The sequence below is a fragment of the Agelaius tricolor genome, unplaced genomic scaffold, assembly GCF_023055355.1.
Source record: "Agelaius tricolor isolate 1412-34295 unplaced genomic scaffold, bAgeTri1.0.p SCAF_6, whole genome shotgun sequence".
NCBI lineage: Eukaryota > Metazoa > Chordata > Aves > Passeriformes > Icteridae > Agelaius > Agelaius tricolor.
In genome coordinates, this window is record NW_027269266.1 from 28,018,416 (window position 1) to 28,034,393 (window position 15,978).

The window sequence follows — 15,978 nt, forward strand, 5'->3', positions numbered from 1 at the left end:
GCTCGGCCAGCAGACGGCGGCCGCGCCGGGGTGCAGAGCCCGCCGCGCACCCTCCCACCGCCGCAGAGGAGCCGACGGGGAGACGGCGTCGCCTTGGCGGGGAGACGCGGCGCGAGCGGCGCTGGAAAGCCCCGACCGCCCCCATACCTGTGCCCTCCGGGGGCGGCGAGTGGGTGTAGCCGCCGCCGATCACCTGGGAACCCGCCCCGCAGCGCCTCCGCCTCCCGTCCTCGCCCGCCCGGGGAAGGCGCCACCGCCACAGCGAGCGAGCGAGCTCCGGGCGGCCGCGGGCAGCAGGAGCGGGGCCCGCGGGCGGAGCGAGGCCAGGGCTGCGGCGCCGGTGGGGCTCGCCCGCTCCCGGCAGCCGGGACCCGGCGGGCAGCAGGGGCGGCGGCCCCCGGCCGGCGGCGCCCGCGGCGCGGGGCGCTAGAGCCGCGGCAGGATGAACCCCAATGTCACCTACGCCAGTCGCAAGCGGCGGAAACCTGTGCAGAAAATGTAAGCGGCGCCGCGGGCGGGCGAGGGGCGAGGCGAGGAGGGCAGAGCGAGCGCGGAGCTTCCCGGGGGCGCGCCGTCCTGCCCCGCACCGCGCCGCGGGGCCCGGCGGGGGCGGTACGGGGCAGGGGCGCCGGGAGCGCTGCTGCTGCTTCGGGGTGCCGGCAGGACTCTTACCGCTTTTAGGGATTTTCCCGCCACCCCGATAAAAAAGAAGAAGGGAGTGTCGGGGCGCGGAGGGTCGGGGCGGCGGAAGGAGGGAGCGGTGCCGGCAGCGCGGCGCAGCCGGCTGACCTAGATTGGGAGGCATCTGAGGTGACGGCTCCGCGCGGTGGCTGCGCTCGCCCCGCCGCGGTGGCCGCCGTGGGCGAGGGCCGCGCTCCCCCCGCGCTCCCGCACCGCGCGGCCCCCGGCCCGCTCAGGTGTCTCTGCGGGGAACGCGGGGTCGGAGTCGGGAAAGGCTTGGCCGGTTCCCACTGTGTAGGGCCTGCCTAGGAGTGCTGGACCCCCGGCTTGAACCCTCCTTTTGAATCCTCCGGTACCGCATGAGATGCGCTTATTTGTGCAGAGTCAAAGAAACCCAAGTGCTGTAGACCAGTCGGAAGAGGAAAGAAATAAAAAACCAAAAACCCAAACACCTGGCTATATAGGGTCTTTTTGTTTATTAATTTATATTTTTGAAACTGTGGGAACAGTTTAGTGCTGAAATAATTTTGTTTGCTGCACCTGCTTTAGGTTTGCATCCTAGGTTTTATATGATTCACTAAAACGTTGCTCTCGTGAGAGGGGAATTTTTAGGCTAGAAGAGATGCTTAACTTGCACTTTCAACTGAAAGTCAAGAATCTCTAGGTCATAAAAAGTAGCAAAGGTAAACTACCGAGTTGCAAGAAAAATAAGCAACGCTCAAAAAATCCAAGTGCGTTTCTGTGGGCTACTTCTGTAGGTGTAAAATAACTACACGGGCTACAAAAGCATAGAAGGAGAGAATGGAAAATTTTTGATCAAATCGTGTTGTGAATGATATGTTTTTAGATTCACAGCAGACAAATCAGTCTCGGGATGAAGGGAATTAGCTTGAGTGCTTGCTTCTTTATGGTTGGAGTTGTTAGAATGAATGCATGTACATAGCTTGGATTTTTACCCCACAAATTAGGAAAAAAGTTGAGAAATTGTGTATGTGTATATACATATGTGTGTGTATATATATATATAATTCACCTGCTAAAAAATGTATTAATTATGAAAATACCAGTGCCTGCTTTTTTGACCATTTATTTCCAAATAAAAAATATAGAGGTACCTAATTAAATTCACACTGTAGTTTCCAATTTTTAAGAATGAAATCAGTGTTTGTTCACAAGGAAATGAAATGTACCAGTGGCATTTGTAGCTTACTAATAGCTAAAGGCAAGAGGTTCTGGTTGTGAATGATGAGGTATTCTGCTTGCTGGTAAGATCTCCTTATTATTAAATTTTGGTTAGCCTTGGATAGAGGATGTGAAATCTTTTTGTTTTACCTTACTGTAGTGTCTATGTAAGTAATCCTTTTCCCTGTATCTTCTTGTTATGTAAGTTGGCTGAACTGCTGTGATTAGTTGAACTTGAAGCTTTATTACTAATGGGAACTATTTATCTATTGGCCTTAGGATCAGAGGGAGAAGTTTCTTCTCAAAATAAACACATTCATATTGAAACAGTTTGTCCACCTATAATTGAAATGGAGGCTAATTATTAACCCACCTTGCTTGGGTTACTGGAAATTATTTTTATGTAAGACATTTATCTTGCTTTTAACACACTTATCATGTTCATGTGTTTCTTTTCTTCTCAAAATACCTTATCCTCCTTGGTTGCTGCTTCTGTTGGGCCAGTCTTGGAGAATGTTGCTAATGGGTCAGAGGGTTCTGATTTCTCACATAACTACATACACACCACACCTTTACAGACCACACCTTTAGGCCAAAAAAAAGTGACACAGGCAATAAACCTTTTTTAACTGATTGCAAGAGAGAGGAAAGAGGTACTTGGTGCTGGCTGATAAAGGTTTGACACTACTGTCATTTTAATCTGTTTGAATTCAATTTTTCCTCCTCTCAGTAGAATTCAGTTATTCAGAAAAAAAAAAAAAAAAAAACCAAAAAGAAGAGAACAGAAAAAGGTAGAGGTGATACATTACTGGGACTAATATCTTTTGTAGAAGAGATTATATCTGTTGATAGTTCTAACGTTTTATTTGTCATATATGTACCTCTTAATGGAGCATAATAATTAGTAAGATCTGTAGAGGCTTGTAGAAATGGAAGAAGGTCTAACTCTAATGCCATAGTTGCCATGGGAAAAAAATTAAACAGAAGAAATACTTCTTGTTTCAGGTACAAATAACTCATGAAAGCCATGGTCATAACTCTGTAACAATTTAAGAAACTTCCTTCTTACAACTCAACTCCCAGTTTCTACTATTGCCCTGTAGAGAGCTGAATTTGAGAGGGAATCACAGGCTGTTGTCTGACTGTGCCAAGTGTTGAAATGTGCTTTTTTGATTCAGTTGGGAATTACAGTACTGCAGCTGAAAAAGAAACACAGTTGTGGGGGAACATAATAGGCAGTTGTTCCTTGTTCCTTCCAATTCTTCTTGTTATCTTGTCATGTAAGGGGAGAGAAGAAAAAGATGCTAAACACGTGCACTGCAATTGCTTGTGATATGCTACAGAAATCACTTTCCCAATACCTTGGAGTCTTTCAATTTCCTCCCTCTTTAGGGTTTAAACCCTATGAGTCCCCCTGGTGGCAGCAGGGCTGGGGGATGTTCCACTCCCCACTGAGGCTTGGGGAGCAATGTGTGGCCCCTGCTTTCTGTTTTTGTCTTTTTTTCCAAGTCTTCAACTTCTTTTGTCTAGTGACTATTATGGGAACTAATATAAAAGCATTGTAGTTGTAGGGAAAAAATGCAAGTTTTATGGAAGTGGGGTTTACTGCAGATAGATTCTAACGTGAGATGAAAGGTATTATATAAAAGTACAGCTCCAACTTGCAGTTTTTAGGTCTTTCTGCTTACTAGCTCTGATTTGGTTTGTTTTTCTTTTTTCAGTGTTTGGATAAGAATTGTTTCGTATAACTGGATGAATGTAATAGACAAGGAATGGGGTGGGGAGTTCTAAATGTTTCATGCTATGCAGAGACAAAAAGCATAATGATTTGTTTATCTAGTAGATCAAATTAAAAAAAAATATGATAGGGTTTTCTTCTTTGTTATCTTAAATGTATTTGGGACATTAAGTACTCCAGAGGTTTGACTGATTGATCTTTAGTAATGAGTAGTCCTAGTAGTATTAGAAAGCAGAGCACACATTTTAATTTAAAAAATTGAACTATTTATGTGTTCATTCAAGGCAAACAAACAAAAAGTGCCAGAATAAGCTTTCAAAAAGGAAGTTCATCAGAAAAGAAAAATAATCATTGAAATATTGCTTTGTGTAAAGAATTATCTGCCACAAAGCAGTCTGTACCTCTTATTTGAAATGGAGGTAGTAAGACTGTTGTCTTACATAGAATAAACTTCTTATATGTGTATATATATATATATATATATATTTATATTTGTCAATCTTGGGGTAACTCTATGTTACATATAGTAAAATCACTGTTCTAAGTCACTTTATTGTTAAAAGTCATTTGTTTTAAGGTTTGTGGGGTTTTTTTTGATTGGTCGGTTTTGGTTAATGTTTCTTGCAAAAGAGTACTTTTAAGAAGGAGAATCTATATCAAATGAAGGTATACGTACATAAATAACATGGTCAGTAGGCAGGAACATAATTTTTTGTTTCTTTTTTTCCAATAAATGCTGGCTTGTTATCTTAGAAAGTTGTGAAATATGTTAAAACTGAGTGTCAGACTTTCATCCTTGATTGGTGTTCTAGATATTTCTATCACTCTGGTTGAATCCTTAATGCACCACACCAACCTGAACTAACCATTGCTACTGGATGGCAAATAGTAGCCCAGCATCAGATGAATAGTGTGTCACTGACTGAGGTTTTTTTAATAAAACAACTTTATCCCTTCAGCAGTTTGAATCTTGACTGTCTCAGTCTCTCCTGAAAGAGCCATGAAAGGGTCTCTGCCCTTCTAAGATTGGTTGACAATAACTTTAAGAGGTTGATAGGCAGTAATTCTTATCTGTTGTTTCCAAAGAAATCATCAGCTGAATTTTCAGTAATTGCAAATTCAGTGTTGGAAATAAGAGTAAATTCTTAGAAGTATTTTTTAGTTGCTAAAGTAAATAAAGATATATTTTTTAGGATTCTATTTCTTGCTTAGTTTCATAACTGATTTTATATACCTGGCCTCCACTGAATGAAACTCTGTGCATAGGAAAAAGATATGTTATTGCATACTATTAAATATGAGATGAAAAATATTCAAAATTGAGAGGATGAAATCTATTAGTTAGGTGGCTTGTATGTTTTTCCTTATATCCCTCTTTCCTAAGGAATAAGATAGTTCTGATGAACTAACAATTAGGGTTTTTTAACAAATTAGTTTTTTTAATACATCTCTGTAGTGTTCTTTTTGCACATTCATTTATTCTCTGATTTCATTTCACACTTCAGTCTTGTTAGTAAGATATCATGCTTTTCAGTGCTTGGCTTTTCTACTTTTTTTTCCCCCAGTGTTTTATGTTGTTATGAACAAAATAAACTTGTTCTCTCTTTGCATTTTCTCAGAAACTACTAAAATTTCCATCTAAAATAATACAAATAAGCATGTAAATATTGAAACTTAATTTGGCCTTTTGATAATAATTAAGACTCAGGTAATTGTGGACTTTTTAAACATTTGGGGTTAATTCCTATAAAGGTGCACATGATGAGCATGTGTAGTGAAAACTTCTAATTAAGTGTGCTGTAGCAGACCTGTGAAAACAGCAGTCAGCTGGTGTTGTGATGGAAATGCTTTAAAATTGTTAAATCAAAAAATTAAGTGTTCTTGCTTGTCTTGCAGCTCTTGGGTGGCAAGGGTTGTAGATAAGTCCAGAGGCAGCGAGTGTACAGAGACCTCTGGCCTTTGGTTAGAGAATTCAGATTTTCTATGAAAGGTAGAAGATTAAGAATGGAAAGATCAGCTTAAATACATTCCTTCTTTTAGTCTTTTTTTTTCTTTTTTCTTTTAAATAAAACACATGCATGGATTTAATCTTGACATAGCACATAATTTGCCTTGAAGACAATTTTCTGCATTGAATCTGGGCTGTCTTTAGCATCAAGGGCTTATATAAATGGATGGAAAATGGTTAAGTTGCTGCTTATGCCCCCAGCATTTCTGCCCTCATTCCCATGGTCACTGAAGGATCCATTTTTATATAATGAATTTTAGTTGGGTGACAAAGGGGAAAATTAGGGATAATCAGTGTTTGATTTGGGGGAGAGAATATGGCAAGATTTATGATGCAAATACTGGTAACTTAGTATTCAGAAATGCTTTCAGCTAGATAAAAGTAAGAGAAATCTTTAGATAGTAAATGCAAAGTAGAAAAACAATCACATCTAAATCTGATTAGATGACTGCAAGTTAAACATAGTTTTAGCTGCTTGGTCAATTTGCAACTTCAAAGCAGGGTACAGTTGTTAAGACAGAAAAGCCTGTTACTTAGTGCTGATATATTTTGTAAAGTTTGCATGTCTTAAATGGTTTCTATGAGGTCCTCTGCTTTTCAGAAGCAAACCACTTTGATTTGATAGTAGTTAGCTGTTCACTGGTTGTTATACAACTGTTACATGCTTAATTGAAATTGGCTATTTTGTTTCTACATTTAGGAACAGTCTAATACATAAAAATATTAAAAAAATACCCCTTAAATGTTGCTGCTAAGATTTGATGATTTTTAACTTTCTTTTTTAAAGGCTATATGTAAGTTTTGCTAATTATATGGCTTGTACAAATTAATTTTCTACCAGCATAAGAGAATATGAAGAAAACCTTGCTAAATTATTTAATGTTCACTTGGGAATATGGTGAACTGCTGGTGTCAAAGTCATAATTTGTGACTGAAGCACCCATCTAACCAAGTAGTTAGTCATCCATTGACAATGATGATGAACCTATGGGTTTTTTTTAAGAGAAAGAATTTTCCTAATTCTTGCTTCAACTGTTTTGCCCACTTTTCAAATGTTTTTAGGCTAAAGCATTACTAATTTATAATATTTATTCTGCAGCAAGTTTAACTTTATCCATCTGGGAAGTAATTTCTGCTGATATGTTATATTTCTGTCTGTTATCAACATTTTGCATTATGGCATCTTTGCATTTCCAGGCTCCACATAAGGCTCCTTTAATGTGGAAAAGGGCAGTTGTAGTGCTGGGGAGCAGGCAGCCAGGCTGAAGTGGCAAGTTTTTGACAAGTAACAATTGAATAAGCCATGGCTGTAAAAAGAAGGGCGTGGATTTAAACTAACAAGAGGTGTAATTGAAACATAAAGTAAAAGCAAGCTAAAAATAAGACTGTCCAATCTATCAGTACTCATTTGACTGAAAATACAAGATGAAATTACTTTTCCGTATGGTTTACTTCCAGCAGTGGCAAAAATAACTATTGGAGCTTTTGCAATTGCTCACCATGTAATTGATATAAGGATGACAGTTGGGAGCAGATTAAATGAAATACTGAAGAAATTAGCTGCTGAATGTCTTTCTGCTCAGTATTTTTGAGTGATGCCTCTTGCAGAACCAACACTTCTGTGAGAGCAGCACAAATTGATAACTGCTGTAGATCTCACGTAGAACTGCAGTACTGGAAAAGTGACAATGACTCACTCTCTAATTGGAAGACTGTTTAATAAAGAACATAAAATGTACTATGGCTTAGGCAGATAAATTATTTGGTTTCGGTATTTGCTTGTAATGACTAGTAGTAATTTAAATGAGTAGGGATCTAACCCTTTTCACAGACTTCTGGTATGTGGGAAGGGGTGAGTATCCAAGTATCTGGAATTGGAGCTCAGGGTGGATATGAATGGAAAATAGCAAGTTTACAAAAACTTCATTATGTAATTCATAACACAAAGATTTTTAAATTGTTCTGTGTACTGTCCAAAGGCACACTTTTGCCGTGCTGTACTCAAATGAAGTGCCTTCAACTGTGAGATGCTTTAAGGGATGAGCTTCCAGTGTTTCCTGCAAAAATTTTACATGCTGGCTGAGCTATATCTCATGGTTTTTAGTATAGTTTTGGATGCCTAGGAAGTTACTAAAACTTTTGTTATATTCAATTAATGCTAGGCTGTTCCAAACTGATAAAATTAAGGACATCTGTGAGAAATTGTTATTGAAGTGAAAAAGTGTACTGCCAAATTTATTTGTACACAAATATTACTGAAAGTTATCGGTATATTTGGAATACTAACATTTGGGAGAACTCAAGTGATATTTGACTGAAAACATAGGAAGATTTTTATAAAAATTGCTGTATCTAAAAGGTTATTCAAAAGTTCAAGTAGGCATTGTAGCTCAAACTGCTTCATTTAACAATGTGTGTGTTGGAGGGGAGATTAGGCCATTTTAGGTTATTTTTTTTTTTCCCCAATGAGAAACAAAGTCACTGGGGAAAACATTTTGGTTGTTACAGTTTGAGACAATATGTAACATTAGGCACAGCAAATATTTGCCTTCATTTTGGAAAGGAGCTGGCGTTTACATTGTGCTTGTTTTTCTGCCGCAGTGTAAAGCCGTCCCCAGCTGAAGGAGTCAAATCCAATCCCTCCAAGCGACACAGGGACCGCCTGAACGCGGAGCTGGACCGCCTGGCGAGCCTGCTGCCCTTCCCGCAGGATGTGATCGCCAAGTTGGATAAGCTGTCTGTGCTTAGGCTTAGCGTCAGTTACCTGAGAGCAAAAAGTTTTTTTGATGGTAAGCATTGGGAATTTATTTGGGTTTGAACTGCTTGTAAAATTCAGTTTATACTGTATGTTGATTTCAGCTGTTTAAGTGCTTAAAACTGTTAAATTTATCTGCATTTTAATGGAACCTCCAGTTGCGTGAATATATACAATGTAACTGTGTAAAGTAAGCTTTCCACTTTCTTGAAACCAAATGTAACTACTTACATTTCACTTAGGTCACCAGTCATTCAAAGCTTTGCATTTGGAAGTAATATTGCCCTTAATGAGTCCTTCAATCCTTTTCATCAGACTGTCAAAGATGCCCAAGAGATTTCTCTTTTCCCCCTCAGAAAATTGCCTTAGTAAAACTATTACTGTTTCAAAATATGTCATAGGACTTCCCATCCAGCTGTATTTTGCGTAATGATTCATCAAAAATGACTTTGCTTTGATACAAAGTAATTGATAGTGCCCCTTCCTACAGTTTATTGCACAGGTGACTTGTAAAGGATAGATACGAAATCTTTCCCATGTCCAAGCCCTGATTAATGCAGGACATGAGGCATTAAAATGACAGCTAAGGTTCTGCAGTTATGTTCTGCACAGCAGGTGTGCACTGACCCCAGTCCTGGCCAGGGCAATACAGCAGCACTCAGAGTAGTCATGGGGTCAGAATGTGTGTCCTTGGTCACCTCCGAGCTGGCCAAGGAGTCCTGTCCCTCTCTCTCTCCCCTTCACTACCTGAGCTGCTCTGTAGAGTGGGATGCACTGCTTGGCTTCCTGCCTGTATCTTAAAAGGCAGGAGTAGTCTGATCCTATTCATTGCAGGAATGAAGCAAGGAGCTTGTATTTAATTAATTGTCCTTTTCTTTTATCAGTCACTGAGATTTTACAGTTATTATATTGAAGATGAAATCTTATCGATCAGCTGTAGCTAAAGAATCTTATTGCAATGAAGTTGATATTAAATTTCAAGTTTTATTTGACATTATAATAAACTCTGTCCTCATCAGTTTAAGATTATCTCAGCCTTCCAAACATGGATGAAAGGATTCAAGAAACCTGTCTAAAACAGTTCCATGTTTTCCTGCAGGAATACAGAATATTAGTTTTCATTTATTGTGTCAACTGGCTTCAATTTATTAGTGCTTATGAATTTATATTGTTTTATTGTTTGAAGAATATATCCAAGTGTCTTGATTTCTGTGATTGTTCAGGACAATTTTTAGTATGAAGTTCAACCTCTGAAGCTAGAGCTGGCCAAATATTTCTAGCTGTGCTTTTTTCAAATGCAAATATTTTCTCCCATCAAATGATAGTTCTCTTGGCACCTCAGTTTCATGAAAATCTTTGCAAAAGGTTATCTCAGATAGACTGCTGTAAAAGAAATTATTTTACCTATCTGTGTTCTCTTGGTGAATTGAAGAAGTTCTCATCTCAATGAAATGTGTTTTGTTGTGATTGCTTTAATGATGTTTTCTGAAATAATTCAAGTTTTTGTCTTACTTGGGAGGGAGTGATAATAGTAAATCTTAATTTCTTATTCCAATTTCTTGTGGAATGGGACTGCTTAATTTTTATTCTTCCTGCTTCTTCCCCCCAGTTTGCACTTGAAGGTCCTGGAATAAAGTTTAAGGCTATGATTTAAAGTTTAAGGTGTGATTTCTCTACAGGGAAAAAAAGAATTGATACCTTCAGTAGAAGCTGTCTTAAAGGGTTTTATTAGCAGAAAAAGTCTTTTTGCTGCTTCTTTTCAGATCTTTGTGTTGTAGGACCTACAAATCAGGTTAGTATCAGTCTCCATCTGAAGGTATTTAAAGACTAACATTGATGACTTCAGTGAAGATAAACAAAAGTAACCAATTTGTGACTGACAGAAGAGTGAAAATTAGGTCTTTAGACTATTTTAGTAGTCTTAAATAACATGGAATCTATTTCAGTAACATTCACCTTCCGAAAGAAAAATTAGTACTTTGAAGAACAGAATTGGCAAAAAAGCCTTGAAAAGCCCCAGGTTTGATTTTCATGCTCTGTCTGTGCTGTGCTTCTCAGAATGGTTTTTTTTGAAAGAGCATTTTGTGTGGTTGGATACATGTGGAAAACCGTGTAGAATAAATCTGACAAATGTAAGAGGGAGCACTGATTGTCACCTTGAGTGCCCAGGCTGAGCCAAGGCTCCACTTTATTAACGCAGCATGCTGAAGTGAAGGGAAACGCTAAATGAATAACAGGATGCAAATGGGGGGTGTGTAAATTCCTGCGGAAAGTAAAATATAAACGCGTAATCATATGATCTTGCTTGAAAGGAAACCCAAGTTTTTGCTGTAACAATAGATATTTTTTTCAAAGAAAACACTTGCATTTTTCCAAGTTTAAATAATCTAGAATGAATGTCTGTTTTCTGAAGGCGGAAGTCTGTGGGGAGAAAAAGAACTCTTTTTGTGAAAGACATCTCAAAGAGTTACATCAATTTGAATAAATGTGACTCACTTAAACATCTACAGGGTTTTCTGGTGTTACTTAAAAGCTAAATGTGTGTGTTTATATATATGTGTACATATATATATATAAAAAATAAATGAGTAGGGGTTTCATTTCCCCTAGTTATTAAGATGGTAGAGTGGTACAGAATGTTCTCTGGAGCTAAAGACAGGTGAGTTTTTCTGTAGTGTCTACTGAAATATGGTAGACCTCTGCATGCTTGCAGTATTTCAGGTTGTAGGAAATAGTTGTATGCATTTTACTCTTCCACAGCCTCAAAAGATCTTAGTGTTGGTGATTGTATTCTGTTGGGCAGTGGCTTTTGATTGTTGTTTTTTTGTTAATGAAGTTATTGGGCTGCTAAGTGACTCTTTACATACACTATAGTTTAATGTGATCAGGGTAGTTTCAAGTCCACATGGTGTCAGCAGGCTTTCTGTATGCCCATGTCAGGCATGCTTTTATATGTACAGATTTGACCTTATTCAAGGAGGAAATTGTAGTAGTAGGATTAAAATAGTGAGTCTCAAGTCTGTTTCTTTATATAAAGTCTTGTGTGGCAAGTCAAAGCTAAAAAGTGGTTTAGGGTGGTGTCACTTCTCAGCTGTGCACTTCTACCTGCTGTACTGAAGTGGATTAGCAGTCCTCAAAGTCAAGCAGGTTAGCTTAAATCACTGCTGGAGTGTTTATTTTGTGCATGTAAGATACTTTCTGAAAGTGGCTTAAGGCAAGCTTTTTATATATAAGAGACTGGGATGAATCAGGCAGGTGTCTGCTGACAATCACTAAAGCCTTTGTGTGTTGTCCTGGTATTATTTCAGTTCATTTTGCTGTTAAGTGCCCATGCATGTGTGCATTCAGCAGTGAAAAATATAAAGTAGAATGTGGGACAACAGCTCTTTGTGTGGATGCAGGTTAGTGTGAGCTCAGCATCTGGAGCACAACTGGACAATCATTTAGGCATAGCCTGTGTTCCCCATCCATACTAAAGGAAAAAGCCCTTTTGCCTCTAGCTTTGGTCGTTGGTTATATGATGAATTGATAATCATTAAAGTACTTTACTGTGGTAAAGAAAATAATTCATAATTGTTCTTGGGATTTTGGTGAAACAGATTAAAGGGTTAAAAGAGTTTATATGACTGGTCACTTTTTTAATGTTAGGGGCTTAATTTTTCTTCTTAAAGGTGTACTGAGAATAAAGGAGAGGCTTGCAGAATCTAAAATGAAGTAGCTGTGCTATGTGTGTGTATCAATACATAAGAAACAAAATTCAACATGTTGCTTATTAATTGTCCTTTCATCCATTTCGCTAAGAATTCCTGTGGTTTAAAGTATTTGGTTTTTTTTCCCTTCTTGCTTATTGGGCAGTATTTTGCATTTATAGAAGAAAGTTTCCGCTCAAAATTAGTTTAGAATTGGTTTCTTATGTGGGATGCTAGGGATTCTGGCAGGCACAGCAATAACAAAATAATTAAGATTTATTTTTTCCACTAAGTTTGCATTGCCTTTTTTCTTTAACTTTGTAATATAATTAACACACATTCCTTGGCATCGTATGGCTTAAATTTGCAGTGCAGCCATTGTCATCACATAGAATATATTTTTTGATAATGTATTTTTCCTGTCATGCCCACTGTTCTATCATGCTATGTGCTGGAGAGAACAGACTGCATGTGGTTCCTGTTCTGGAGAGTATGGCTAAGATGTAGAAATGGGAAAGACAGGCAAAGTGGGAGACAATGTGTTTATTCTGTCACACTGAGAAGGGCAGCAACATTTTGCCAGTCTAGCAGATATAGATAGCCCTTCATCCAAGTGTCACATGATGGTCTGGAAGAGAAACCTGAAAGCACAAAAATTATTAAAGTGCAACCCAGTAAGACCAGGATAATACAGTCCTGACTTGCTTTTATTTTAGACATTTACCATCTTTGCCTGCTGTGCGTGTCTAATGCAGTTTTCCTTGTGTATTTTTTGAAGGTGCGACTTCTCTTTCAAGTTACACCTCCTTTCCCTGCTCCTGTTGCTGCATGCATAGATAATTGATCTCCACACCAGGAAAAGCTACAGCCCTGTAGAGCAGTGGAGTTAGGCTGCACTTACTGCTCTGGAGTGTTTCTGTAGATGCTGTGTAGGAATTTGCTGCTGCCAGTAGCTTCTAGTGGGCCTGGTTAGTATTACTTGATTCATGACTATCTTGAGCTGTTTTTCTACACCCAAGGTAGAAAATACCCCATAGTTTGGTTGTTCTCTAATTACTTTCCTGTATCTGGTATTTTATACCATGCACATGAAGTAATTTTCACAGTTTTGAATGCACTTCTTTGAATCTTGTCTGAGAGTTGGAGAGAAAAAAATATTGGGGGAAAAAAACCCCAACCCAAACAAACCAACTCTGTTTCCTTTTGTACTGTCTTCCCCCTGGCCCAAATACTAAATTAATACAAAATGTGAACCTGGGAATTGTATAGCTATTTCAGTACCAGACTACCATACCATTCATGTTATTTTCTAATCCATGCTGCTTCTTTCACTGCTTGTCTTTTTTTTTTTTTCCCTCCAGACCTCCCCCCTTCCCTCCAATCCCCTGAGATTCACACTGACCATTTGGGACTGTCTGCTACAGACTATTTTAGCCTGTATTTTACGTAACAGATGATAAGTAGGGATTTAAGCTTTGAAGTCCTAAATTCTGATCTTCAAAAATGATGATTAGAGCCATGCAGCTGTGACATCACTCTAAATCTCAAAATATGTATGTTTCCACAATCTTAGCTTTTATTTTTAGGAGTGCTGTGTCACTAAGCATCTGATGCAGCTGGGCAGCTCTATACCCCCATGGATTGATGCAATTTAATATAACCCAAACGGAATATCTAAGATTGAAAATTCTGTTTATATAACAAAGTAAGAACTTAAAATGTTAGTGTATTTGTAGTATAAGAGGAGAAACCAGAGACAAATGCTAACAGTTAATATGTTCTTTGGATTTTCTTTTCCTATTACATTCTGGTATTTCAGTGATTGATGTTAATCATTGTTGGAACTCCCTTTGCAAGGAAGAGAAATGAAAGGTTATTTCTTCTTCTCTGCCCTATGTGTACTATTTAATCAAAGGCATATGAAAAGTCAGTGTAGGAGCCTCTTATGTTCCACAAAGCTGTTGTAAAATTACTTAAAAACCCTGTCCCAGTATGCAGAGCATTTGTTATTTCTCTGTAGGCCTAGTTAATAGGGAGATTAGTTTTAAGCATACTGTTCTGCGCTTTACTCAGGATTCCCAACTCTTGTTTGCAAGGTCAGAGCCTAAAATATAATTTATCCTATTCTAGCAACATCAGTGTTCTGGAGATTGACACTGCTGTATGACATTGAAACCTAGAACAGGTAGCAAGATAAAAAGCCTAGCCTGAGGAAGTACCTCTCTTCTCTGGCCCTGTATATTCCAGGTCTTTTTATCTTTTCTAACATTATTGCTGTACTGTAGCACCTAAAATTAAAGTGATTTGGAGCTTTTTGGTTTTGTAATATAAATCACCACAACTGTTGCTCCCTCCTCCAATGACAGCTTGAGTGGAGAATTATAACTAGAGCTTGAACTGGGCTCTCAACATCTGTCTTCCATGGGCTTCATGATTCGTCCATCTGAATTTGTAGAAGTATGGTTTGCTTGACTATGACCTTAGAAATATGTCCTAGTTTTTTAAGGCTTCAGTATGAATGTAAATTAAAAATGTGTACAAATAATCTGTTAATACTGGAATGGTTTTTGCTGCTCTCTGTGCTGTTTGTGACTCAGCAGTTTTCCTCCTGTGTGTGTTTGCCAATGGGAGAAATGCCCTAGTTTTGCCTTATCAGAATACAGATACAGTCAAACAGGAAATAAGACATGTATGATTGAGTTCTGTAGATGTTTACAGTTCTAGCTAGTTCTAACACTGTTTGTTTTTCCTGAGTAAACAAAAGCTTCACCTCTGTTTGAACAGTTTCTGCTGTGTACATGCTTTCATAAACTACTCGCTTAAAGAATGATTGCTTTGTGAATGGTCTTGGAGATCCAGCCGGAAGCTAATTCTATTTACCAGACCTTGGTCATTGTAATTGTTTATTTTATTAATTTATTATTAAAAATAATAAAATTAAATAACTTACCTCTTTTTAAAAAGGTAAAAAATAATGAATTTCAAATGTGCTCTTCAAAGTTTCAGGTAATGCATTGATAAATGTTTCCTGGGAAAAGTCTCTCAGGAGTTCCTGCTCATCAGTGCTATGTCCAATCTGTGCATGTTTAAGAAGGTATTCTGTTAATGATAAAACTTCACCATAGTTATTCTAGAAACTTAAATGAACTAAAATGTAAGAACTAGAATGAGCCGTTATCTGAAACTCCTTAAGAAAGTGTAGGTTTACTGCCTGCCAGCTGTGAACATTAAAAGGGACCTACAAATGGGAATTAGTTGTCCTTACTGATGCATGCTAAACTCTGTTTTTAATTGAACAAAGAGATGCTCATTTTTTTCCACTGAATAATTGCCTCTTGAAATTCAATCCATGTGCCTTTTGAATTGCACAGTACTGCACACTTTGTGCATGACATTGTATAACATCTAATGAGCTGAAATATATACATCCTTGGCCCCTCAAGACAAGTTCTAACTATTGCATAAAGTAGGGATTACTGGAGTAAGTCCACTGCCTGACTGGTCAAATAATCTGACTCCCCAATCAAACTCCGTTGTCACATATTCAGCAGTAAAATTCCTGGGGCCAGGAAGACACTAGCTTTGTGAATGAATTCTCTTTTTCCTCTTGGTGTCTCCATCTGAGCTACAAACTGAAGGATGATGTCTTTCCTTTATTGATCCTTTTCTTTATGCTGCATTTTTTAGCATGTTGTATTTTACTTATTTAGAGGAAAAATAAGGGTAGCCCCCAGTTTCCTCCTTGCTTATACAATTTGTTGTTTGATTTACTTTTACCAGACCAAAGACATGCATGTGGCTTTTCACAAGATAAGCCCATGGACTCTGGCAGTGAAATAAGCTGTGAGTGACTCCCGTATCCCAAGTAGAGAAAAGACAGCCTTGGTCTGGAAAGGAAGCAACCCTCCAAAAGCCAACTTGATTC

General features: G+C 38.6%; 1 protein-coding gene across 1 annotated transcript in view; it reads left to right on the top strand.

The window, feature by feature from the left end:
* The first annotated feature begins 27 nt into the window (after positions 1 to 27).
* The window catches only part of AHR (aryl hydrocarbon receptor), a 62,310-nt gene continuing 46,359 nt past the window's right edge, over positions 28 to 15,978 (top strand). The window contains exons 1-2 of the mRNA XM_071429126.1: positions 28 to 498; positions 8,211 to 8,398. Of these exons, the coding sequence (XP_071285227.1) occupies positions 443 to 498; positions 8,211 to 8,398 (244 nt within the window). The 5' untranslated portion in view covers positions 28 to 442. The remainder of the gene's footprint in view (positions 499 to 8,210; positions 8,399 to 15,978) is intronic.